The sequence below is a fragment of the Thunnus albacares genome, chromosome 11 (assembly GCF_914725855.1).
Source record: "Thunnus albacares chromosome 11, fThuAlb1.1, whole genome shotgun sequence".
Taxonomy (NCBI): domain Eukaryota; kingdom Metazoa; phylum Chordata; class Actinopteri; order Scombriformes; family Scombridae; genus Thunnus; species Thunnus albacares.
In genome coordinates, this window is record NC_058116.1 from 17,329,918 (window position 1) to 17,355,373 (window position 25,456).

Sequence of the window (25,456 nt, forward strand, 5' to 3'; positions counted from 1 at the left end):
ATGATTGACAAGTGGAAGCTCTTAGGCATTCTCGTGCACTTCTCCTCTATTTGTTATTTCCTGTCAGTGTTAGTCCTCCGTCTGATCAACGTCAGGTTTAAGACATTCTGTATTTTTGGCTGCTACCTGTCCTCTTTGATGCGAGCCAGCAGGGGCTCCAGCCAGCCGATGGTGCATTCGCAGTGAGCGTCCAGGAAGGTGATGACCTGACCTTTTGTGGCAGCTGCCCCCCTCAACCTGGCTCTGATGAGACCTGAACGCTGCTCCATCCTCAGGATCTTCATAGGCACCTCCAGAGTCCGCGCATAGTTCTCCAACTTTTTCCTCAGGAAGTCTGAAACAAAACAGGAGACATCCCAGAAAATATGCACCTGCAGAGTTATTCAACTCAAAACAGCTGAAACAATTAGTCAATTAACACATTGGTCGATCAACAGAAAATTAGTCTACAACAATTTTGATAATAGATTCATCATTAATGTAACCAAAAATGGCAAAAAAGTTTCAGTTTCTAAAATGTGAATATTTGCCTGTTCTAGTCTTCCTTGGTAGTAAATTGAATGTCTTTGGACTCCTGGTTGAACAAAACAAGACCTTAAAGTATCAATTAATCAAGAAAATAACCAGTAGATTAATCAACAATAAAAATAATTATAAGTTGCAGTCAGGTGCTCTAAAGAGTAAACACTGATTCACTGTCTTGTTACCCAGCTCAGTGATTCACTGATCCTGGTTCAGAGTTTAGTGTCACATGTTGTTGACAATGATCGTCTGCCTACTTGAGTTCAAAATGTACATCCTGTATCCGTTACTGCGGTGACAGAGTTCAACCTTCGATACTATCAGATACTGTGTCCGATATCTTTTGTGAGCTCCTTGATAGCCCCAGTGTAGATTACCAACCTCGCTCGCTGTAATCGTCCACTAGCACGATTTCCACTAATAAGTGTCTCGGAGAGCGGTTAATGACGCTGTGGACGGTCCGCAGCAGGGTGCTCCATGCCTCGTTGTGAAACACGATGACGATGCTGGTGTTTGGCAGGTCGTCTGGGTACACCTTGGTCTTACAGCTGAGAGAGCAGCGGAGGAAAGAAAAGAATCAGTGACACAGAACTGAACAAAGGAAAGTTGTTGAGCTTTAGCTGTGACGAATGTTAATGTTGGACTACCGGTTTTAGACTGAACCTCTAACAGATTGTTACAATTAACTCATATTGAAATAATTCGTTTAATCTTGTTTTACTCTACTAAGAAAATAAATCTTTTGACATTTTTGGTCATGAATTAATCCTTTAATTAAAAAACATTTGGTGGTTAAAGCAAAATTGAGATTGAGTCAAATTTGAGATTTTGCTTTTCTCTTTTATATTATTGTAAAGTGAATACCGATGTTTTATCTCTATTTGTCACTATCTGTGACAGTTTATAGACAAAATTATTAATTAATTCTTCAAAATTAAACTAAAGCTAGATTAAAGTCAACTATTGTTAACCTAATAGCTGAACATAACATTTATATCTGTATATGTAAACCTGACAACTTACCTAGGCTAAAGTTGTTGGTATAATGCAGTCACAGTGGGTCTCCATGCTTGGAGCTCATTAAATTGTTTGAAAAGTGTCTGAGAACAGAATCTGTGTCTACCTCACTGCTATTCAATGATATCGTCAGTGCAAAAGCATTTCCATTGGAGATTTACTGACAAATTTCTCAAAAGAGTAAAAAAATGTAAAACCAGTGTTGTCAGCTATGTCAGCATGTCCTTGTCTGTCAAACCCAAGGAATGAGAATGTGGTGGATGAGGTTGAATAAAGAATGAACCTGCACTACAAAAGGAGGAGGTGGACAGCCAGCAGGGCAGCCTGGATGGCAGTAGGAGGGGTAGTAGGAGGTAACGGAGGGTGAAAGAAGCCATCGGAGCAGACAGCATTGCTAGTTCAGTCCTGTCTATTCAACGTGACAGGACTGACTGACACAACTAGGCCAGGAGGTTGCCTTAAAGACAAAATGTTATCGCCAGAGGCAACAACTGGCGATTCTGCATAACTCTGGATGATTTTCACCACACAGCTGGTGAAATTTTGCAAGGATAAGCTCTAATAAAGCTGCTGTAATATTTATATTGAGGGAAAGATAGAGCCATAATGGACAGAAAAACTGGAGGAGCTGCAATCAGCTGAATGATCACTTTTTCTTAGTAATATACATCTTCTTTTGCACTATGGAGGAAAAATAATCTTTATTTGCATCCTCACATTGAAAAAAAAAAAAAAAAAGTCTTGAGTTGGCATTTCTTTGGTATGGGCAAGAATAGCAGAGATAAAAATGTAGAATGTAGGTGTGGGGGGAAAAAAAAGATTATCTCGTGGCCTATTTCTCGTTTCTCACATGTGGAGACTTTGGGCCGCACTTAATGAAAGTGGTGTGGAGAGCTCATGTTCAATTGGAATATTTCATCATGAATCACTTCAATAAATGTCTCCACAAGAGGCGAATGCCCGTGCATTTCAGCAACCTGAGATGAATAAGCTCATGTTTCAAGCAAAATGGCTCCTTGGATTTTCATTAAGTGCTGAAGTGGATCTTGAGTGACAGTAAACAAAACCCTACTCCGACTGAAATGTCAAGCCTGATGTACACACTTGGGGGATCTGATGGATTCCGCATTCACACAGTGCCCATAATTAGAGATGTATTTTCATGTTTCATACATTTATTAATACCCAATAACATCTAATGCACTCAACAAATACACTATATTTTAATAATAAGAATAACATTGCTTTGATAATGCTGAATATTTCATCTGCAGCGCCTTTTGTCATTTGCTGCTGTGCGATGCTGTCGAGACTCTTTTAACAAGAGCAAGAATCCCTGCTGCGCTGCTGAGCCATCTGACACATTTTGTCTGAATCCTGGAACACTTTCTTGTGAACCCAGCGTTAAGGTCTACACACATTAAAGAGTAAAAGAAAAACCTAAAAATAAAGAACTAAAGAAACAAAAGGCAGAAAGTGGCAGCCAAAATATCCACTTTTTGAGAAAGAAACTCTTTGGTACTTTGTAGTGTGTGATGGGTATCAAAGGTATCAAAGATTATAGGCTGTGGAGGAGCAAGGTGAGGACTAAAGGCCAGACTTACTAAGAAAATGGCGTAATCTGCATGCATTTAGTGCCTAATTGATTAAGACACACAACTCCTGGGTTGCGTCTGCCCTCCAAGACGCACACCAAAAGTGAAGGAGCGCTCACGGGTGCTGTCAGAGGTGGGATTTCTATGACATTACCAGGCTCAGAAAAGAAATGATAACGTAATCTTGATTACAAAATATTTATTTTGGCTCCACTTCAACTCCACCAGAGAAAAACTGTAAAGGCTAATATAAAATTACTAGATAAATGCAGCCAAACCGACATTTAAATGTCAAAGAACTTTACAGTCCATTTGTGGTCAAATTCAAAGACTAGTTTGGGTCACAGTGGTCAGATATTGTGCTCAATAATAAAAGCCTAATTGCTTCATTTTGTTTCTAATATTTTTTTTGTTATATGCATTCCTATTTTTTAAAACATGTTCCTTTTTCCCCACTACAACCTTCTTTGTGGTGGAGAATTGTGTCCTTGCACACATTCAGACACTGTAGGTGTTAAAGGGTCGGGCAGTATGATTCACAGCATGCATCTGGAAAACACCCAAGCTTACGCACCCATCCAACCTTACATCCGGCAGACTCCTGTTGAGTGCAATCATGTCACTGGCCATCAAATTGAACTGGTTAATCTTAAAGAGCTCCTTCATTTTCTCCTGGTCCTCCTTGGGGATGTTCACTGCCTTGCCCATTTCACCTGGACCCTCGTGGCTCCGTGATATCACCGCTGTAACAAAACAGATGACGCACACGTAACAGAACTGGGAAAAGAGCAAACTCATCATTGGTTATAATTTTGTCTCACTATAGCAGTGAGACATTAATGTCAAACTACATCATAAAATAAATCATTTTGACTACTTCTCGATAAGGAAACAATATGAGTATAACTACTGAGTTATAAAAGCCCATTTCTCCTCTAAATGGGACGGGGAGTAATGAGCACTGACTGACCTCTATGGCCCCAGTCTCTTGGCAGTTTGCCCTCTTCTTACCAGTGGAAAAAAAAGACACTTGTGCTGGTTTTTCAAGAACTCAAAGAAGGAAAAGGGAACAGGTTCAAAGAATATATTATAAATATAGTGCTGGATTGACTATAAATGTTAGCTTCAATAAAGGAGAATGATATACATACTACATATATGTCAGATTGCACTTCAGTCTCTGATCATTTATATCAATATATAATCTATTGTGTCTAATCTTGTCTTATCTAAACTAGTCCACAACTAAGGGAATGACCTACAGATAAATTCTGCACAATCACAGCTGTAGCATTTATTATCTGTCTCTTCATGCAGCACAGCAATTCACACAGGTAGTTGTGTCTCTGTAAAGTATCATTTGTCTGTACTAGTAAAAAGCCAGAACATAAAATGTCAGTTTCCAGATCAGAGTGCATGAACTAAACTGACCTCATGTGTTTAAAGAGCAAGTCACGGCACTAGCAGAATGTATACATGATGTGCAAATACAGTATGTTGTATTCACTTTAATAATACTTAAGAACAGTGTATAAATAGAAAATGTGATGCCGTTCTGACTTACACTATTAAAGGCTGGGATAAATATGTTTCCTCATACATCAGAAAATGTGAAAATGTAACTACAGATAATGCAGGCACGCAGCTTAAACCGTCTCCTGGTTGCTGTGGCTTGGGTCGACAGTCTGCCACCTCTATTTAATTTTAATTTAATCTATTAGGTGGGTTAGGGTTAGAATTTAGGGTTTTGAATTAAGAGATTTAGCAGAACATATTAATAGATGAAAAAAAGAGAATGAAAGCAAAATCCCCGTCCCGCTGTTACTGTAGTCGTCTTTGCTATATGCTCCTGCAGTGTGCCGCACTGTTTGGTCAAATGGCTGCAAAACATCAGCATTGCTGCTGTTACTGCTGCTCTGGTCACCAAAGGTAAATAACCTCTCATGGATTTATGACTGTGCTCTCACTGCATCTCTCTCAAATAATCTCTTAGAGCAAAGGCGGTGATTTCCATGAAAGGGGGACACCCAGTCCACATTAGCTGCATGGCCCCGGGTTAAGAGGATTCCCTACGACCCCTCGTCGGGACGGGCTGGTGTCAGCTGATTGTTAACCTCAAGTGATTGCGCTCTTTTCTTTACAGTGCTGCTGACACTCTCCATTCGGACATTGGCTTAAATCTGACGGACACAGCTCGAGAGCTGAGTTGGATGATTGAATAAAGTATCCATCAAACACGCTCAACCCCTCCGAGCTATCAGCCTGCAGGTAAAGATAAACACAGGATGTTACTTTTTTGGGGAAACATCCTGAAAACCATCAACGACAGCTTGGGGTGCCTCAATTTGTTTGATACTATGGATTATTTAAAGATTTAAGATTATACATATTCTGTTGAGTGTGAACATGGATGACTACTAAATAAAAAAAGAGACACTACTGTCAGATGTGGACAACTGCAGAGAGCGGTATATTTTGTGAATTTTGTAGGAGGAAGTCCTTGGGCCTTGAAATAATGAGGCAAACTGTCATTTTCAGTTCTCCGCTGCATTTCTGGCCTCTTTGTTGCAATTTGAAAGTTAGAAAATATCTGACCAAGTAATTATTTTCAAGCACAGAAAACCAATACAGTATGTGATACACGCAACAGCCAAAAGTAACACTGACTTTGTTGGAATAATATGGTTCACATTGAACATAGCATGCATTTTTGGAAAGGTTAACATTTGATTGTTTTGTGTTAAAGTGCAACTCAGTCAAAACTGCAGAGGATATTTGAGCTTTTTTCAACCGTCTTTCCCTCTTACACCTCTATATATTTCTGACTTCTGTCTTTTGTTTTTTATGCAACTATTTCATGGATTGAAATGAAGCCATTCACACTTGCAAGCAAGTTTGGAGTCACTGATCAACCTACTCAACTGCTTGTCTTTGGACTGTGGGAGGAAACCGGAGTACTCAGAGAAACCCACTTGGACATGGAGAGATCATGCAGACTCTACATGTAGAGGAAAAATCTTTTTAATTGTGAGCATATTGAGTCACGTTAGTATTAAGTTCAAAGCACTACTGTGCCAATGTACAGCCTTACAGAGCCGCTAGCATGGCTGTAGACTCTTAAACCTGCATTAACTGATTTCTGGGCCACTTGGGGGGTAGCAGAAACAAGTTGTGAATCCAACACTGACACATCATCACTTTTTAAATTGATATGTTGAACTTGTTAGTGCTTATTTACACATACAGCACCAACCTTATCATTCATTTGGAGTCGCGTTCATGTCCAATTGATGAATGTAAGTCCAACATTAACTCTCCTTTAGCTCTGTTTGTGGTCTCTATCAACTCCTGAGGGAAACATCTGCTTCTCTAGCTGCTAAATTGTCGACAATGTTCACCAGCCAGTCGCTAACTGGTGCTGAGCAGGTAGTGTACAGTGGCTTTTTAGAGCTTTTTTCTTTGAAAACAGTTGCCTGCTCCAGCTGAAAATGATGCTATGAGAGCAGTGAGAGTGAACCAAAACAGTAAAGTTGCAGACCGGACGACTAAACAGTGAGCTTAACTCACTATAAAGCTCCGTAAAGCTGAGAGGAGCTGTAGAGTCAGGTGATTATTCTCAGTAGGTTCATCACTGCAAGTGACGCCTCTGACATCACATATTGTCATTTGATACATTGTTAATATAAAAAATAGCGATTATAGCTGCTTTAAATCTTGTTTTTGGGCTTCAGTATGTATTTAGGTAATAAATAAAACAATTCAGTTCTCGGATATATCAAAGATCTCGTACCTCACCAGCAATAAAGATTATGTTTTAAAGCTATTAACTTCATTTATTTCCATTACAGAGCATGTTTATACCAAATGTCAGTCTATTTAACCTGCATGAGGCAACCAGATATTTTTCTTGTTATATCTTGTTTGAAATAATATATGTAATATAATATGTATATGTAATACATGTTCACCCTCAGCACTTTCAAAATGTCCATCTATAAAATCATACAAATAAACAAAAAATAAAAGCTAAAAAACACTTAAATGTTGTTGTGCTTAGCAACACACAGATCGGAGCAGCCTTAAGACACAAACTGGTCGCCACACACTCCCCCTCCTGACACAGAGCATTCATTATAAAAGATGAACACAATCATCTGGGAAGAAAACAGTGGCTTTGTCTGTCCTCGGGTCAATCAATCTAATTCAATGTCCCTGCCTGAAGCTTTATCCCAAGCAATTACAGTGAAAAGGTTCCCCTTACACTCACAGGTAATGAGTCTTCTGTGACGCAATCACTCATATTTCAGCACTGAACTAAAATAAAGTGCCACATGTCTCTCTGTCTGTCAGTGTTACGTGATTGATACGCTCATAATTCTGACAAATTAGCAATACATGTTCAATCCAACATGCTCCAAACAACATTTGCCACATATGGTATATATCTGATCCTGTGCTATACTATATTTCTTTCTCTTGGATCCCTGTTTGCAAGATTCAAGATTCCTCTTGTCAAGGTGGACTCGGCCATTAATCTACAGATTGTGCTTTGAGTTCTTCACCCTGTGGCCTTTCCAGCTTTCTTCAACAATTTTCATTTTCATTTACTCTACAGAAAAAGGTCTGTGCAGTGGTGCACAGTTGGAGGTTCTTTCTCAGGCTTTTCTATATTATATGATATTATATTATAACACAAAACCACAGCAGGCCAGGAAAAAACACCCTGCAGAGTGTTTTTATGCTACTCTGATGTCCATCTTAACCCTAACCCCGTGTCTAGACAGCAAGCCTGTCAGATGTGTTTTTCAGGTGCATGTCACACGCAACAGATATGCTCTCATTGTAATCTGTTTAAAAACTATAATTCATTGTCTGAATTACATTTTTGTGTTCTGAAGAACTATAAGTAGTAGGAGGTGTCGTGACCATGATCTCCTCAGCTCAGCTCTTTGTGCCATTGCAACATTAATGCAACCTTACAGTCGTACATTGAAATAAATATCAAACTGTGGTAATACAACCATCTGTTCTACAAACAGACAAAGATACAGTTTCTTTACTTGGTTCTCAATGTTACAGTATCATTACTGTTTTCTGACTGTTACAGATTTTTATGGAGGAACTGCAACTGTATACCAAAGCAATTTATATAATGTTGGAAAAGATCTATTTTATCTCCATAAGCCCATCAGGTGATAATCTTCAATCGACTAATCAATAGATTTTTAAATACAGAAAAAAAAAATCTAAATCCCCTAACCGATATAGTAGTGAATGTATGGTTGTTAAAAAGAGAGAAAAATATATATTTCTATAAGAAGGCTGATTGTTTTTTTGTTTGTTTGTTTGTTTTACAAATTTCTACTAAAGTCAGTCATGGATGGAAAATCAATACCCATCACCTTCAAGAAGGATCAACCTGCCAGTTAAGTTGGTATCTGAAACTGTTCCTATATTAAAATTAAAGTTGGACAATATATCAATATCGTGATATGCGATTAGATATCGTAACATCGTGTTATGGCATAAGTGTTGTTTTTTTCCTAATTTTAAAGGCTGCATTATAATAAAGTGATGTAATTTTCTGAATTTATCGGACTGTTCTCGCTGTTCTATTATTTGTATTTATCAAAAATCTCAGTGTGTAAATATTTTGTGAAAGCACCAACAGTCATCCCTACAATATCGTCACAGTATCAATATCGAGATATGTGGTCAAAAATATTGATTTGATTTTGTCCATATCGCCCAGCCCTGATTAAAATAAAGCTGCTAATACACTGAGGCTGTAATTTGTGCATTTCCCACAGTACCTGCCTCCAACAGAAAACAAAATAAGTCAGAATGTGGTGTAAAAAAGAACAGAGGAATGAAATCCTGAAATATTGTTAATTAAAGAAAAGCTAAAAAAGTTGATTGTAGAGAGGTTAATAAACAGTGAAGAAAAGGTTGGTTTCTGTTTAACATAGAAAAGTATAAATCTAATACTGTGTAAATCAACCTTGTCATTAATATTGAATTATGTATGAATTCATATACTGTAATTTATATGAAATGCATTGCTACATTCTTGGCAAACAAGGATAGTTAGGAGATAAATTAAATAAATAATCATGGTTCATTAATCCCTTAAGATAGCCAAGAATGAAATCAAATGAATCAAAAAATACTTCTCGGATTTGTTTATATATTCTTCACACGTATGGGGATGAAAGCACTACTGCACGGATGCCTATGGGCTGAAAGATATACGTCTGTTGAACCTCTCACCACACCTGTGATCACAGCTGTGCAAAGAGTCATTAGTCACCCAATATAGTTGCCTGAGAAAACATTTTTTTTCCTGGGTGACAGTATTCTTTAAACTGTGTTATTTTGGTACAGTAAACAGATAGATAGTAAAACTCACTGGGATTGAAGAAGATTTCAGACGATACTCATCCCTGCCGGCGATGAGCTCATTAAAGTCGGTTAATAGGCGAACCGTAAGTGTGTTAATGAATGACCAAATGGATGAATTAATAAACCAATGAATCATTTAATCAGTGTCCAAAATACGTTCTGAATCCATGAGGTCGTTTGTATTAAAAAAATGCTTGTGAAGCACGTGGCTGCTAATCCTGAAAGCCACGGGCCAATTTCAGGTCCTCTAATTGCCCAAAGTCACTCAATTAAAACAGTTTTAGAGCAAACCTCTTAAAACTTTTAAGTAGATAAAAGATATACAACCTTTAATTGTGCAGGTAATATGATACTTTTAAAAAATATAAATCAGTGTGTGTGTGTGGCTTGACTGTAAATGCACATATTTATGCTGTAGCCAAGAGCCTGTGGTAACATCCGCCTCTGTATAATTAATGCTCCCATGTATATTGTATGTCTAGACCACATTAAATATTAATAAACGGCACCACTTCAACTTTACTCTTACATGAACATTGTGGACAGGGTGGAGTGACTGGTCATAAAGTTTATTCTGGTCAAACTGGGAAGCACTGGCCAGGGAGTGACCAGGTGTTCCTGCTCTAATCAGGAATCCAAGGCAGACATCCTTTCAAAAGGTCATTATCGACCTGATAGTGACCAACATGGAATCACTGACTCCTTCTATCCAAAATGGATCCAGTGGAGTAGAAACTGACTGTAAACAACCATATCATCCTGCGACTCATATTAGAAGACTTGATGATATAATATATAATATTTGAGATTATCTGCCGCGAGGTAAAGCTTTCACAATTTGCCCAAGATGTAGGATTATTGAATTTGATTTATAAGTGAGGCAACAATTAGCAGATAATTCCCTTTTTTGTTTTGAGTCTCTGCATTAAATCAATTCCAAACAAAAAGTGAACTTGTGTTGAAGATTGCTTTCTAATGCAAACTTTAAAAAACACCCGCTGTATCATGGCAAAACCTGTGTCTGAAAATAATCTCAACACACAGTTCAGAAATTCAGCAAATCATCTATTTCATAAGCAGAGTAACTTCAGTGTAACATTAGTCTTTTGTATGGTAATCAGTCTCAGTAGCTGGAAGCTCTGCCTCACGCTAACCTTAAAAGCAGCTTAGCGAGCCTCTTAGAAACCTGCTTACTTGAGGGCATGTGAGGGAATGAACCACTAAAGAGGGGTTGTGGTTTAGGTTGATCTCAGGCACACACACACACATGTTTGTGCAGCTATCCTTGTATCCTTGCATTGACTTCCATTCATTGTGGACAGCCTAACCCAAACCCAAACTTTAACCAATTCACACCTCAACTCTGAACCTTAACCAGGAAATGACATTTTACATCATTAGGACCGGACTTTGGTCTCCGTGAGGACTACTGGTCCCAACAAAGTCAGTGTTTATACTGGAAAAGGTCCCCAAGAAGTATCAAAAACACACACATACAGTTTCAAATATGCAAAGTAAAATAAACTAGATCTTTCTCTACTAGTCCAATGTGACAATCAAATTAAATTTCAATAGAGGGTCTCTGTATTAAAAAACTGAATTTTTGTAGTTTAATTTACCACAAATCGTGTAAACTTTAAATTACTGCCAAGGATTATATTTTGAAAAATGTTGTGTTTTTCTGACTTTGGAGGCGATGTTTTTCCCTTAAGTCAACTTCTTTATTCTAATCGGATTTGTGATATAGATCAGGCCCATGAAATGATGAACATTTTAAGTTCAGAGGTTATTGTCAAGCTTGTTTGACTGATGCCAAACAAAAGGTTGATTCTACAAGATCAAAAATGCAGAGACTTCAAATAAAAACAGGAATTATCTGTTAATCTCACGTATAAATTGGAGTTATCACATTCAGTAATCCTAGGTAATTTTAAAAGAAATATAATATAAATATAATAAATAAATAATATATTGGTGCATGCAGACTGCTACCCTAAGAACGAACCTACAGTATGTTCCCTGATTCACATGCTTGTTTTCCAGATATTGTTGAAACCTTTTTCTTTTCCACATCCACAGTTTTCAAAGATCAATCACTACATTTCATTTAACTCAAAACTGTGATTTATTTTTGATTTTTGATTAACATTAACATCAAGACACTTGTAGTAGAGCTCGTCTGAACATTTAAGTTATATTAAGGGAGAGATCTGGCTTCACCTATTACAAAGGAAATGCATTCTGATTGCTTAGCAATTATTAATTATTCATATTTATCCTCTATTTATTTTTGATTAGCTGGTAATTGTTTATTGCTGTGAAAGGCCTTATAAAGACTGAAACTGATTTTTCAAGACTGCATTTTCAGAACAGTATTAAAATCAGGTTTGTAAAGACTAAAAACTTGTTTTACATGACATAAGATGGGTTATCTATTAAAGCGACCATCATGTTTTCATTTATTTTTCTGTCCAAGTTACTTTTTCATTCTGCGGTAATGCAGCGAAATCAAATAATCTACATTATCCTACAGTGACATTACTGCACTGAAAAACAATACTACTACCATGCATGCTTTGAAAAATGGCACAGAATGCACATTTCCATATTGTATGTACAGACATGTAAATAAGGGTCAAAACATGCAAAACCACACATATGGTCCTTTAAATGAGCATTATTCCAGGAACTCAAATCACTATCTGCTACACTGCACATCATGTGTGTTGAATGAAGATATGATTATAATTTGATTATGTTGTGAGAAGTTATACAACATTCAAAATCCAGACAGTTCTGGACTTCCAACAGGAAACTGGACTCTCTGTTTATTGAACAATTACTAAGCTCTAAACACTTTAACTACCTCTGAGAAGTCTTACCATTAATTCAGTGTTAATCCCTTTGTTCCCTTAATACTCATTTTATACTGAGCAACAGAATATGTCAATACAAAATCGTGAAAACTAAAATATAAGCACAGTTGACATCAAATCTTTAAGAGAAAGGGAGAATGACTGAAGCAGTCCAGCCTGAGATTAAGTTCATTGTTTAACGGTCTATTCTGTGACTGAAAGGAGTCGCAGCAGTAGTGTGGACTCACCTCGGAGGGCGGGGAGCAGTGAGCGGTCCTTCCTGTCGTCACATTTGTTACACTCGCTGAAGTAGAGCAGCAAGAACACATCCACCAGCACCCACACTAAAGAGGTGGTCAAAACCACCTTGCAGTAGACGAACCGTCGCATCACCTCCCTGGGATGTCAGCCAGCCAGCCAAACTGGGAGGGTAGCAGAGAGCGCTCAGGAGTGCTCAGTCTGCTGATGAGGTGTCTGAACTCTGGAGGTGGGGGGAGGAAACAGAGAGGAGACCGAGCAGGTTTGACCAAGAGGCGTCATCCTAGTGGAGAGAGGAAAAAAACAAAGATATGATGATCTAAAATAATCAACATATAAAGAAATATGATGTCAGCAAAGTCTGTGGGGAACCATGTTTAAAGTAGATCAATATTTGTCTCTTGCAAAAGTGCACAGACTTCACTTCATGCATTTCATGGCTTTACACAATTAGCGATTAATTAACATTTTTCCATTCTTTGACTTTTTATATCAGTGCAATGTGACAATGACATACAAGAGAAGCTGTAAATGAGACACACTGTGGGTGTAAAGAAATGTACAGACAGTGTCATAAACACATATATATTATAGCCCGACCTATACTGGATTTTTGAGACAACTACCTATATTTGTTCATGTTTGTTCATGTTCACAGCAAACCAAGTTAACAGAAATTATCTGCTTTGACTTCTATGTGTATGATCAGTAATTATCTAGAAATACAGTTAAATGACACTTATTAACACAGGAAAATGTTAGGGGAAAGGCTTTAAACTCAGGGTTAGCTGGTTAGCTAGCAAGTGCTAGCAAGTTGATTATTTAACGTTAAGGCTCACAAACATGTTGCTACTGTTTTTACTGACATCCCCTGTTTTAGACAAAATCCACAGTCTGTTTAAAGTTTATCAGTCATCTGACTTAGTCAAACAAAGTGGATATCTTTCACATTTACAGACTTTTTAATAAAAAAAAAAAATCCCTGTGTGTGTCTCAACTGACTGTGTTTTTCTCTTCAGCTGCAGCGGAAAAGGAAATTTGGCACTAAAATAACTGTAACTTTGAAAGATATTGACTTGATTTGACTCATTTGGACAGCTGAAGCTTCACATTAACTTCAAATGAACTTTTAAATACATTTTTGCACAGAAGGAAGACTGTGAATTTTGTCTCCCATCACTTACACTGTAACTGCATTATGAAGGTCCGTATGAACAGGAGGAATGATTACAGCATGAAAAACAGGTTAAATGTTAATTTGGGTACTTAACTATTGTTTTAGGACAGACTTGAACACATAATTTAACAATTTCTAAAGCCACAACGCCTCTGAATGTATCATCTAATATATGAAACCCAACAGGCTTTAATGTTTGTATGGTTATAGCTAAAAACAGTTATTTTAAGAGGATGGAAATCAAATCAACCTTCTTGTCTTGAGAGGTGACTCAACAATACAGTTTCCTGTCTCTAGAGGTAGAGATTTCATACTCCTAGTCTGACTCTTCCTGCACATTAAGAGTTGGGGTCCCTTTTGATGATTGTATCAGAAAGAAAATGGACGCAGCTGCAGTTTAATCTAAGGGACAGAGATGCTGCATTGCTGTACAGATTGTAAAGACTCCTGAGGCAAATTTGTAATTTGTGATATTGGGCTATACACAGCAAATCGACCCGACTGTGATAATTTATGTGCTGCTCTGAGCGTGGCTTTATGTAGAGTTTAATTGAACTGCTTAAGTCACCTTTTCTACAGCACACTCATGGGACATCCCCGAATTGCATCTGTGTTTTTTAGCCTGTATGGACATTTACATTGAACGCTGAATCTACGACTCAGCATGAATGTTTTATTCACTACTCTGGAAACTTCTTTGTTTTGCTTCATTCGACCTGTGTTTTGTTGTTGTGTTTTTGTATATACTTGTTTAAAAAGGGGAAAAAAGTACTAAATATATATTATGTATTATTATATATTATTTTTTACATAAACATACAACTATTTTATTATAAGGATCCCGTAAATTAGTTTTAATTAATCTGTTTTTTTACATGTAATTTTAGAACAAACTACATGTATTGGTATTTCTGTACTGCAACATCTTGTTATTATCGGCTGCATTTACGCTAATATAAATACATCTGCAATAAGATAATGATACCAGCCGAAGCAATTAATTGGAATACATAAATACACACACACATTTACATGTACATAATAATAATAATAATCATCATTAATCACCATTATTACCGTCATCATTATCATATGCCAACAGAACAGCTCAGACGGAGAAATAACTGTTTACAGGTGTCGTTGCCTTCAGTCACACACACACACACAACTACTTGATGAGGGGGATGGTCTATTACAAGACACACTCAACTTCCCACATTGGACTGACCCCAGACCCTCCACATTTCTCCATCTGAAAGCATGACTGCATGCTCATTTTCCCCTTTACAGACTTCTCCCTCTTCATCAGTAGTGTGACCATCTGGAAGGCTTTTATACCAGAGGCAATTTGTGGAGGTTAGATATCGCACTGGCATTGAATGTATGCCTCACAATATTTCTGATGAAAAAACATCATCATTTTCTGTCAAACAGGATTTCTACTTCACTGAAATTATAGGTTTTTTGTTGACGGAGAGGCTTATGAAAGTATAATCAGAATGAAAGTGGAACGATGGAGGGAAAAAATGCTTTCAGAGCACAAATAGCCAGTAGCCGTTTAGACATTCATAACAGAATTATAGCCTACAATACGTCACACACACCGAGTCAATTCTAGTTTATGCTACAGACACAACCAAGGTCCATAGCTTCATTCTAACCCATAACATGCATTAATGCCAACTGAGCCTCAGCACAAGCTCAAAATTTCACATATATTGAAAATTTGAGTGTGCAGAAGTGAGCGTTTCAATGCAAATACATGTATGTATATTAACTTACCCTTTACTTTTTACAAATAGTGGGAGATGCCTTCAGCATCTCCTGCTGGGAATCTGACAGATTCTCTTATCTTTCACTTGCAGCATGGTAATGAATCCATCACAGGGCATGACACCGCTGCCCTGGGCTCACTCTTATCTCATTCAAAAACAAGGCTGCTTCTGTCCAGCTGCATCAAGAGCATCAAACTCAGATCACAGCGTGGTGGATGATTTCAGACAGACAGCATACTAACCACGATTCATGCACCATTCATAGACTCTTAAGTCAAGTGGATGGATGTTTTGATGGGCTCAGTGGCAATCTAGACTCCGGGGTAATGAGTGTAATCGACAACTCTGCCGAAATCTAAGTATGTTGTATAGCACATCACCTCTATTCACATCGTAGAGAGGTCAATTTGAATCTCTAACCATCTGCTTGGTGCGTCAGTGGCAGAGACATGTTTGGGTTTGGTACCACCGAACCACGCTACCGGCAGCTTGCTGCACAGCGAATAGAGTCTCGTTCGAAGAGGTCAGAGTCAATTAACCCAACCATCTGCAGTGCACAAATAAATATTTCCTGTCTGCTGTATGAGGTGCTATAAACAGGTCTCTCCAGTCTTTACAAGACACTTTTCAGTCCTTTCAAGACAAGCGTAAACCACCAGGCATTATTAACAGCTTCCTGATGTGACAGTTAATCGTGACATGTGAGCTTAATTACGTATTCCTCATTCAGGAGTGCTCCTGTGCAATTGCCAGACTGCTAACTAATTGCTGTCTACAGTAATACAATTGGACAGGCCTTGGATCAACTTTTGGCGCTGGTACCGTGACAGTAACATGAGCAGAAAGCAGCAGAAGAAAAGTGATCAGATACGTCCACATTCTCAGAAGCAGCTTCTAAGCGAGCCACAGGTCCGCTGGGGGGGGGGGGGATTGATTGCAGTTTCGATGTTTTTGCTCATGGGTTCCTCATTCAAACGCTCAGACCAGCAGAACCTGCTTCTCTGTTGTCACCATCAGACAGTAGAGCTGGATATCGAACATCGATGCTTTCTGCGACAGCGTTGAAAACTGTCAAGACCTGAAAGTGGGCACTTAATGATTGGTCAACAAGAGAACTTTAAACACTGCAGCATTGAGAGGTGGAAAAAATGTTTATATTCTTCAACCTTAAGTATTTAAAGAAAGTACTGGCACCAAAAAAAAAAGGCATCATATTGGCACTGATATTGAAAAATGCAAAACTCTACCCAGCCCTGCCAGGAACAGGAGGTGATTATAGAGCTGATCCCAATAAGCCCATTAGGCCAATTGACTGTAGCTTCTTTTATAACCCAAACAACTCCAAAAACCAAAAAAGGTGTGCTCTGTTTACCAACTGAACACACATAAAATTACATTTATCAGTCTCACTGTGGTGATTTTAAATAATTATAAGTAATTATAATGTATCCACACACACACACACACAGAAAGAGATGCTGTCAATCTGTCATTCATGTGTATGTACATTTATAGTACATTCTACTAATTGTGGGATGTAACAAGATGGAAAAATCACTGTAAATAAACACTCATTTTCAACTGATACCACACATGATAATCTTGATTAAATGCAACATCAAACCATCATCTCATCATCATTATCACCAACACAACAACTACAGACATGTTGTTGATGATTACAGCCAGAAGTGCGAGGTATTATCTGCCTAATGGAAGGTGTGCAGGGAAGAACAGAAAATAACAATACTCTTCGCTTACCTAAATCATGGATGGAGTGAATCAGTGACCTGCTCCAGCTTTGCTCTCGGGCAACGTGTTGAGCGCAGACAACATGACCTAACGTACAATTATAGCGGCTAGATATCTGAATCAGTCGCTCCTGCAAACGCAAGCACTGCGTCTCAAAACGGCAGCTAAGTTACAGTCCATCTGAAATATTGTCCGTCCGGTAATAACACTCATGGTACCTGTTCAGACACCTTGATGTGATATGTGCCCGGTTGTGGCGCAGTAAACCCGGTGAACAGGCTTCATGAATTTTCCCATTCGTTTAAAAACGGATGATGCTACGCAGGTCTTCATACGCACCTGTTCTCCGACAGAATATTATAGCGGTAAGAGGACAGGCGAGATCATATTCAGCACAATCTAACCTCAGCTGCCAGTGTGTCGTATCTCCTCTCTGATTGGCTGAAAGCGACGTCGATCATGGAATCCTCTTGATGCGGTGCGTCAGGGGGCATCTGGGAAATGTAGGACACGCGATGTTTGTATAATTACACGCAAATCAACGTGTTTTTTTATTACATTTTTAATTATGTTATTGTGTTTGGTTTTAGTTACACGCATATAAATTATAATATAACAAAAATTAAATTAATAAAAAGTTCCTATAAAGTGACTGAGGAGGCAACCTTGAACATAACACACATTTGGGATTTTTGAATTAAAAAGACAAAGCTTTATAGTAAGTGTCCATGTCTCAGAGGTAGTTTTCTATAATTTAATTGTGTTGTATTTGTATTTTGTATTTTTGTAAGCCTTTAAATGTTCAGGCTAATTTTGTGTCCAGTTGGCTTTCAATTTTTGTATTTTTGTTGTCATAAGTGAGAGGAATCCAAACATCTAATAGTTTCAGTTTTTTAAATTCTTTTTTACTTATCTTTAGGTTAGGTCAACCACAACACAGTAAAGTAGTCTGACCCCTTCATCCTGTCAAGAAAAGCCAAAATGATCATAAATCCATCCCTTTATGTAATAAAAAGTTTTAGTAGAGTGTTTCTTTAACACAGTGGAGTATTAAAATCACCACCTCCATACTGTATTAATATTCTAATTTTATTTATTAATTTAACAGTGTTTATACTGTAAGAAGCCTCTTTTGTTGTTGTTGATGTCTGTTTTCACATCATGCATTCATGGTGTGGGAACAACAGCTGCCACAGCCTGGATTTACCTGAGTGTAGTGTGAATTCATTCACAGTCAGTGGTAAAAATAAACAATTAAATCAAAAACAGCATAAATTACATACACATGTTTACATCAGTTCTTTAGTGTGTGTGTGTGTGTGTGTGTTACATTGTTAAATTGACACTGTTGTCTACATCACAGATATTTTAAGGCAGGCTTTTAGTGGATCATGTTGAACAATGCTGCCATCTGCTGCTGTTGATGAGAGACTCTCAGTGTTGCTTTCGCCTCTGGGCAACGTAATAGATCAAATATGAGTATGAGCCCCACATTTAATAAACATTCAACAATTCATGATAACTCTGATCTACTGTCAATGAAGTACACTCACAGACTGTAAACTGCCTATTTACTGGAATCTATTATTGATATTTCATTGAGCTCAGCTGTGATGCAACAGCTGACAGATAGTCAGCATCCTGAGCAATAAAAGTCTGTGTTAAAAGTCATAATTGCATATACGGTGCACAGATAAACAAACAACAGATTGTGTCCACTCCTGATTCAAACCATCCACTAGATGTCAGTCCATGTCCTGGTTCATTTTAGTTCCAGAATGTCATTCATGTCATTGCATTGTGCAACACATGTTTTATATGTGGAAAACATCATTTTGGGGTAAAATTATATATTATTAGTATTATTAGTATATTATTTATGATGTTTACCAACATCGACCTCTACATTTGTTTTTCTTTTGCACTCTCCTTGTTTATGTGTAGAATGCAGCAGTTGTTGCTTCTATAGGCTTTTTTTCATAGAAGACATTTTGACATGTCTCAGTAAGAAAAGCACAGTTGTAAATAATAAAAGTGAATGATGGCTGAGTTCCATTTAGCTGCTCCAGTTCCAGGGTCCTGGTGTTGTGCATGCTGATTCATTCACACTGTCATGTCTTACTGGGGAACTTGAATAGATCAGAGCCATTGTTAACCTTATTAGTAACATATGTGCGTTTTCTACTGTGATAAATCAAAATGTTTGCTGTGAAAAAGCTTGTTTATTTGTTAAAATGTTCTCAGCAGAAAATAAAAGACAACTCTCTTTAACATCACAAGTTTGCAAAAGACAGTCTGTAATGGCGTCACTTTGAGTAGTCAAAAGGCAAAAAGTTAAAGATTTAGAGCACAAGACAGAGACACAGAGTTCAGATTTTATTAGCTCCTATAAATGGATTGATTACCAGTGGTGTAAAGTAACTAAGTACATCTATTCAAGTACTGTACTTAAGCACAGTTTTGAGGTACTTGTACTTTACTTGAGTATTTCCATTTGATGCTACTTTCTACTTCCACTCCACTACATTTCAGAGGGAAATATTGTACTTTCTACACCACTTCATTTATTTGACAGTTTTGGTTACTTTTCAGAAGATTTGACATAATGGATAATATAACAAGCTTTTAAAATACAACACATTGTTAAAGATGAAACCAGTGGTCTCCAGTCTTTTTGGTTTTTGACGTCTTACGAAAAGCAGTGTGTAGTAACAGCTCCACCAAATAGTGATTTTTCCCTCTAAACTTCTCACATGGTTTGATTTCAATAAATGTTCAAATGATCCAATATTTCATCAAAAATCAAAGATTAGAGAAAAAGTCCAAAAACTGAAAACAGATTTGTGTATCTGAACTTTGTTTTTTCTTTCCTCTCCCATTAATCATCTCACGACCCCTCAGATTTATCTGGTGACCCTTTAGAGGGGCCCGACCCCTAGGTTGGGAACCACTGGACTAAACTAATTAACTGTACATAAAGTAGTTCAAACTAGCTTTACCTCCAGCAGCTACAACAGTAACATGCTGCTTACACACTGATGCTTCAGTATTAATAATATAATGATGTCATATATAATATATCAGTCAGAGGGACCAAACCACTACTTTTACTGCAATACTACACTACAAACTACATTATACTGCTAACACTTATGTACTTTAACTTAAGTAGGATTTCTCATGCAGGACCTTTACTTGTAATGGAGTATTTTTACATTGCTGTATTGGTACTTTTACTTAAGTAAAGGATGTGAATACTTCTTCCACCATTGTTGTTGTTGTCATTATTATTACCGTAAAGGCAACTGATTAAATTAGTTATAGAACTTTTTTATTCTGTATGTAATGTGATGTAATGTTTCTCCAAAGAGGAGATTTGCTATAGAAAGATGGACAGATGTTCACTTGTAGATAGATGTAATAGATGTAATGTTTTGTTGTAATTTCAACATAGTGAAAGATATTTCTACCACCAGAAAACCTCTCAGTATGATGCAAGTTGAATCAACATCTCTGTCATAGTGACAACAAAACCTTACTGCTGTGTATTAGATTACAGACGATTGTTCAGGTGTACTTAACACCTACAGTACATCATGTCCTACATACACGCTGTAGTACACAGGCACATTGATGACATGCACCCAGTCGTCGTATGGTGGAGCTCTTGCTGTGCTGTCCTGCCGCTTGAGCGCTTAAACGCAGGCAGGTACAGACTGGCTATTTAACCGCGGGTTGGTGGATTCATTCCTCTCTGAAACTGGTTACAGATCACATGAAATCTCCAGTAATGCGATGCCAAAGCAGCTTGTCAAACTCCAGAAGAGCTCTGTGTGATCTGACGGAACTTCTTCAACTCACCTCCTCATCATCTTCACTTTTCACTTGATGACCATTTCTCTGGGATTTGCGCCTCTTTCCCTCTCTGTTTTGAACATCTTTTTACACTGGGTGCTGATAAGTTTTTTCGTTTAAAAGTGGACATGAATAACACCGGGTTCAACCAAACGGAAGGCGGACTCTTCAACAAGACAGAGGAGGTTTTCTGCTGCAACTTTTCATCCGTGGTGACTGATAACGGCTTTGTGGCCGCCGCTCCGGATGAGAGGAGCCTCTTCATCATGAGGGTGGTCCAGATAGCCGTCATGTGCGTTTTGTCCCTCACTGTGGTGTTTGGCATATTTTTCTTGGGTTGCAACCTTCTCATAAAGTCAGAGGGGATGATAAACTTTTTGGTAACGGACAGAAGACCGTCAAAAGAAACGGAGGCAGTTATTGTTGGTGCCTACTGACTGATGAGGACCTTTACATTATGATTGTTCTGAGGTCTGATGGAGAGAGTTGGGAGACAATGCGATGATCCACTGCCTGTTTTCATATTGGTATTTAGAAAAAAAACCTCAGAGGAACAGTCACCATGTAAGAGGTAAATGAACCCTCATGGTAATTTACTCACTGAACATTTCTTGTGGCTTTTTAATGCCAACAAAGACTCATTCATCTCCAAGAGGTATAGTGCGTTTTTACGCGTCTATGTTTATAAAGTATTCAATCACGCACTGTTGTAATTTGAGTAGTTGGAGCACCAGCAACACCCTTTGTCATGTTAGCGGCAAAGTCGTCGTATTTGCTGCTTCAAAATGCCCTCTCATATTGCTAAAGCAATGGAGAAATCAATGTTCAACATGTACTGTATGTTGTATGTGTTTTTGCATACAATATGCAACATATTAATCAATGTATTTCTCTGGATTTCCTGGTGATAACTGTATGAGTGTCTGCGTGGGCGGTGGAGAAAGCCCCAACATGCCGTGTATCTTGTTAATTGGAATGAATTCATTCTGTAATTAAAGTTTCCCTCCTAATTGAGGTCTATTCTTCTACCATGAGTATCGCCCTCGCCACGCCCTCCCCTAATGAAATTTAGATTTCAGAAACTAAAATGACGTGCTGTAACATTCCCAAAGACCCATTTAATCCAGACATTTGTATTTTTATTGTTGTTGAATAGGGTATACTGTGGTAATAATAAAATGTTATGTAGATAAGACAGGATGTAGGTGCTTCGTCCTGTTGAACCTGACAAGAAATTTGGTATATATGAGCATTTATTTAATAAGTGGCATTAAGAGGTGTATTTTCTTTACATGTGAGCAGCAGTGAGTATTGTATCCATTAATAGTCAAAAGCTAAATGTGGATTCAATTGAAAATGAATTACAAAACAAGTCCTACATATAAACCTAATATTAAAAAAATGCTATCCATCCACCATCTAAATATGATAAGCAACATTTTCTGTCTGGGTCAAATTTTGGTCCACACTGCATTTTACATCCTCCCTCCATCCGTCAAAGCATCTGTTGTGCTCCTGGCTCACCTGCATGCCAGCTCCCCAGGGTGAAACCAGCAGCTTCAGAAATGACTTGCCGTGTCAACCAAGGGAGAATGAAGCCACAGGGCAATATACCGCTGTCTGATTGCCCACCTGTGCTCCGCATCCAGTTAAATAGTCTGAATCAACTTTCTCTAAAATGTCCTTCACCCCAGTGTCTCCCTCATCCTGTTCTCCCTTCCTGATTTTTCATCTGATGTCCGGTAAGCCCCATGTGTTCTGCTTGACGAGGCCTTTGTCTGTCGTGATGCTGGATGCTGGAGGGCTGCAGCTTGTCAAAACTGAGACACTGACCACTGTTTTAATATGCAGAAATTCATCACAAGTATTGTTGAAATGCTCTGCAAAGCTCAACTTAATAATATAATAATAATACTGTATGCAATTGAAAAAGCATTCTGACAATTTAATTTAGATTTTCTTTCTGTATTTACTCAAAAAAAATCCTTCTGAAAAGATTGTGCCTTTGTAGCTTAGAAAGGTAAGTTTGTCCTTCACAACCAAATAAGTAGTTAACTGTTGAATAACCCTCCTATAATGCAGTATAATACAATCCAATTCAGGGGAAAGAGAATTAATTCTATGCCCACAAAAAATGAATAAATGAATTCTCAAAAGAAATCAAGGCACACTGCTTCATCAAGGTAGAAAAGTTAAAAAGCCTTTATCATAGTGGCTAAAGCATAAAAACCAATGCAAATCGACCACAGAGCAGTAAGATGTATGAATAAATTATACCTTTGTGAAACTAACAATGTTCAATTTCTTGAGGCTGTAATTTATAATGCTACACTGATTGCATTATGTTGTATGATGTCCTGCCTTTTGTTTGGTGGGAAAAAATATAATCTTGCAATACCATAAAATCGAATACAACACCATCAACATCAATGGCATAAAAAATTGCCACAGTTGAAGAAAAACCTCTTTCTGGCACAGTCTGAACAGAAACAGAACATATAACTTAAGAAACATAAAAAAACCATTTATTGCATACTGATGTTTTTATTCTACATTGTGGATCTTCAGGCATAACATAATCATCATGTATATTCCTTAAATTCAGTTTAACTGTAACCTTTTCCAATCCCCCAACAAGAAAAGGTTGACGTATTATATCTAAATTTAAACCAGACAGTCAGAGCTGATTAAAAATGGCAAGTGAAATCTATCCGTTACGAGTATAAAAACCACACTGAATAAATTTGCACTCATGCTGTTTATTGAGCTCTCACATCCACATAATCAAGCAGATAAATTTGGTTTATGTGTTGAATCCCATACACATAACTTTACCCCCATTTTCACCTCTGGCACGATTCGGCATAGTTAGAGTAACACATTAAAGCTGTAACCAATTATCCAAAATTACACTTTGTATTGTGGAGATAGGGGTTTAAATTCAGACTGGAGCATTAAAAAAGATCACTAAACTGAATCCAAACCTAATATACACCAGACAAAGTCCTGCTTCATACCTGGCTCTCTAAATTGCAAAAGAAAACCTCACTCCTGACATTTCTTTAATGTTATGGTGAGTATAGAAAAATCAGCAATTCTAAAACAATGCACCAAGTGGAATTACTTTATGTACGTCACATCAAGCGTTTCTCCCTGCTCGGAGTGATTGCTTTCATTAGGGAGTGCTGGGAATAGCTCCCAGGAAAATGTTGTGGCAGTTTAATATCCAGCAGGGAACAATCTTCTGGCTGCAGCCAAACAATCGTTAGTTTACCCTGCAGTGCCTTATGCACATTTATTCAGCTCGGATTCTGACAAGTTCTGGAGAAGAGATAGATGTAAAGTCAGAGATTAAAGTTTAAAAATAAGATTGTGAAAGCATTTCTGTAGATATGTCGCCATGGAGCTAGTTTCTTGATCGGCAGTCGGTGCCGCCAACTCAAAGGCTTCACACACCTGTCACTCCAATGCTCAGAGAGATTTAGGAGATAGCAACCGCAGACAGTCATCTATACCCCTGGCACTGCTGCTGTCAACAAACAGATAGTCCTCTGCCGGGCTTATGAGCAACTCCTCCCCTCATATTTAGGAATGTGCTTGGAGTTTTACTTATACCACAAATCGAAATACCCAAGCCAGGTCATGAAAAAAAGATGGTTCAATTCGTAAGTGTACCCTGGTGTTACAGTACTGTATGTGCACATTTCTCCCTCAAGGCAGAAGAGGTCGAAAAACAAAAACAAAACAAAAAAAAAATCCCTGTCTGCATTATTATCATGAACCTGCAGCCTGGTTAGCAACAGCATCAGCTTACTTTAAGTCTGATCCATGTCTACTGTATGTCCATGTGAGCTGCTGCCCCACAGTTACAGCATCTGCAGGGTGTTGATTGTGGGCTAAAAGAGGCTTCAGGTCCTGGCTTGCTCTATATGATTGGCTGGCTAGTAGAGGTCCAGTCGATGAACTGGATAGTGACTAAAAGCTCCAAATAGCAGCAAGGCAGCCACAATCATCTCCTCTGCTTCCTCCTGTTCTCCCACAGTTCCTCATCCATCCCTCTGCCCCGCTGTTACTTTACTTCTGCTAGTTTGTGATGGGAGAATATAGATGTTTTATACTACATAAGTTTTCCTTCACTGTATCTCTTTCCATAAAAATAATATTTAACACAGAATATTGATTTTGCAGTGTGCTTCCTTTAACGACAGTTCTGGCTAGAGATCTTTGACCCCGGTGGGATCTACACAT

General features: G+C 38.0%; 2 protein-coding genes across 4 annotated transcripts in view; one reads left to right on the forward strand and one right to left on the reverse strand.

Annotated features, from left to right (window-relative positions):
* galnt13 (UDP-N-acetyl-alpha-D-galactosamine:polypeptide N-acetylgalactosaminyltransferase 13) overlaps positions 1-17,756 on the reverse strand; it is a 36,185-nt gene extending 18,429 nt beyond the window's left edge. For all 3 annotated transcript variants that reach the window (XM_044365776.1, XM_044365775.1, XM_044365774.1), the window contains exons 1-5: positions 17,363-17,756; positions 12,640-12,932; positions 3,709-3,877; positions 904-1,070; positions 127-334 (exon numbers count right to left, since the gene is read on the reverse strand). In XM_044365776.1, the coding sequence (XP_044221711.1) occupies positions 127-334; positions 904-1,070; positions 3,709-3,877; positions 12,640-12,781 (686 nt within the window). In that variant the 5' untranslated portion in view covers positions 12,782-12,932; positions 17,363-17,756. The remainder of the gene's footprint in view (positions 1-126; positions 335-903; positions 1,071-3,708; positions 3,878-12,639; positions 12,933-17,362) is intronic.
* A 3,187-nt stretch (positions 17,757-20,943) lies between these two features.
* On the forward strand, positions 20,944-22,427 carry rprma (reprimo, TP53 dependent G2 arrest mediator candidate a). The gene has a single exon (XM_044366230.1). It carries the CDS (start codon positions 21,337-21,339, stop codon positions 21,643-21,645), a length of 309 nt encoding a protein of 102 aa, XP_044222165.1. The 5' UTR covers positions 20,944-21,336; the 3' UTR covers positions 21,646-22,427.
* Positions 22,428-25,456: the final 3,029 nt, after the last annotated feature.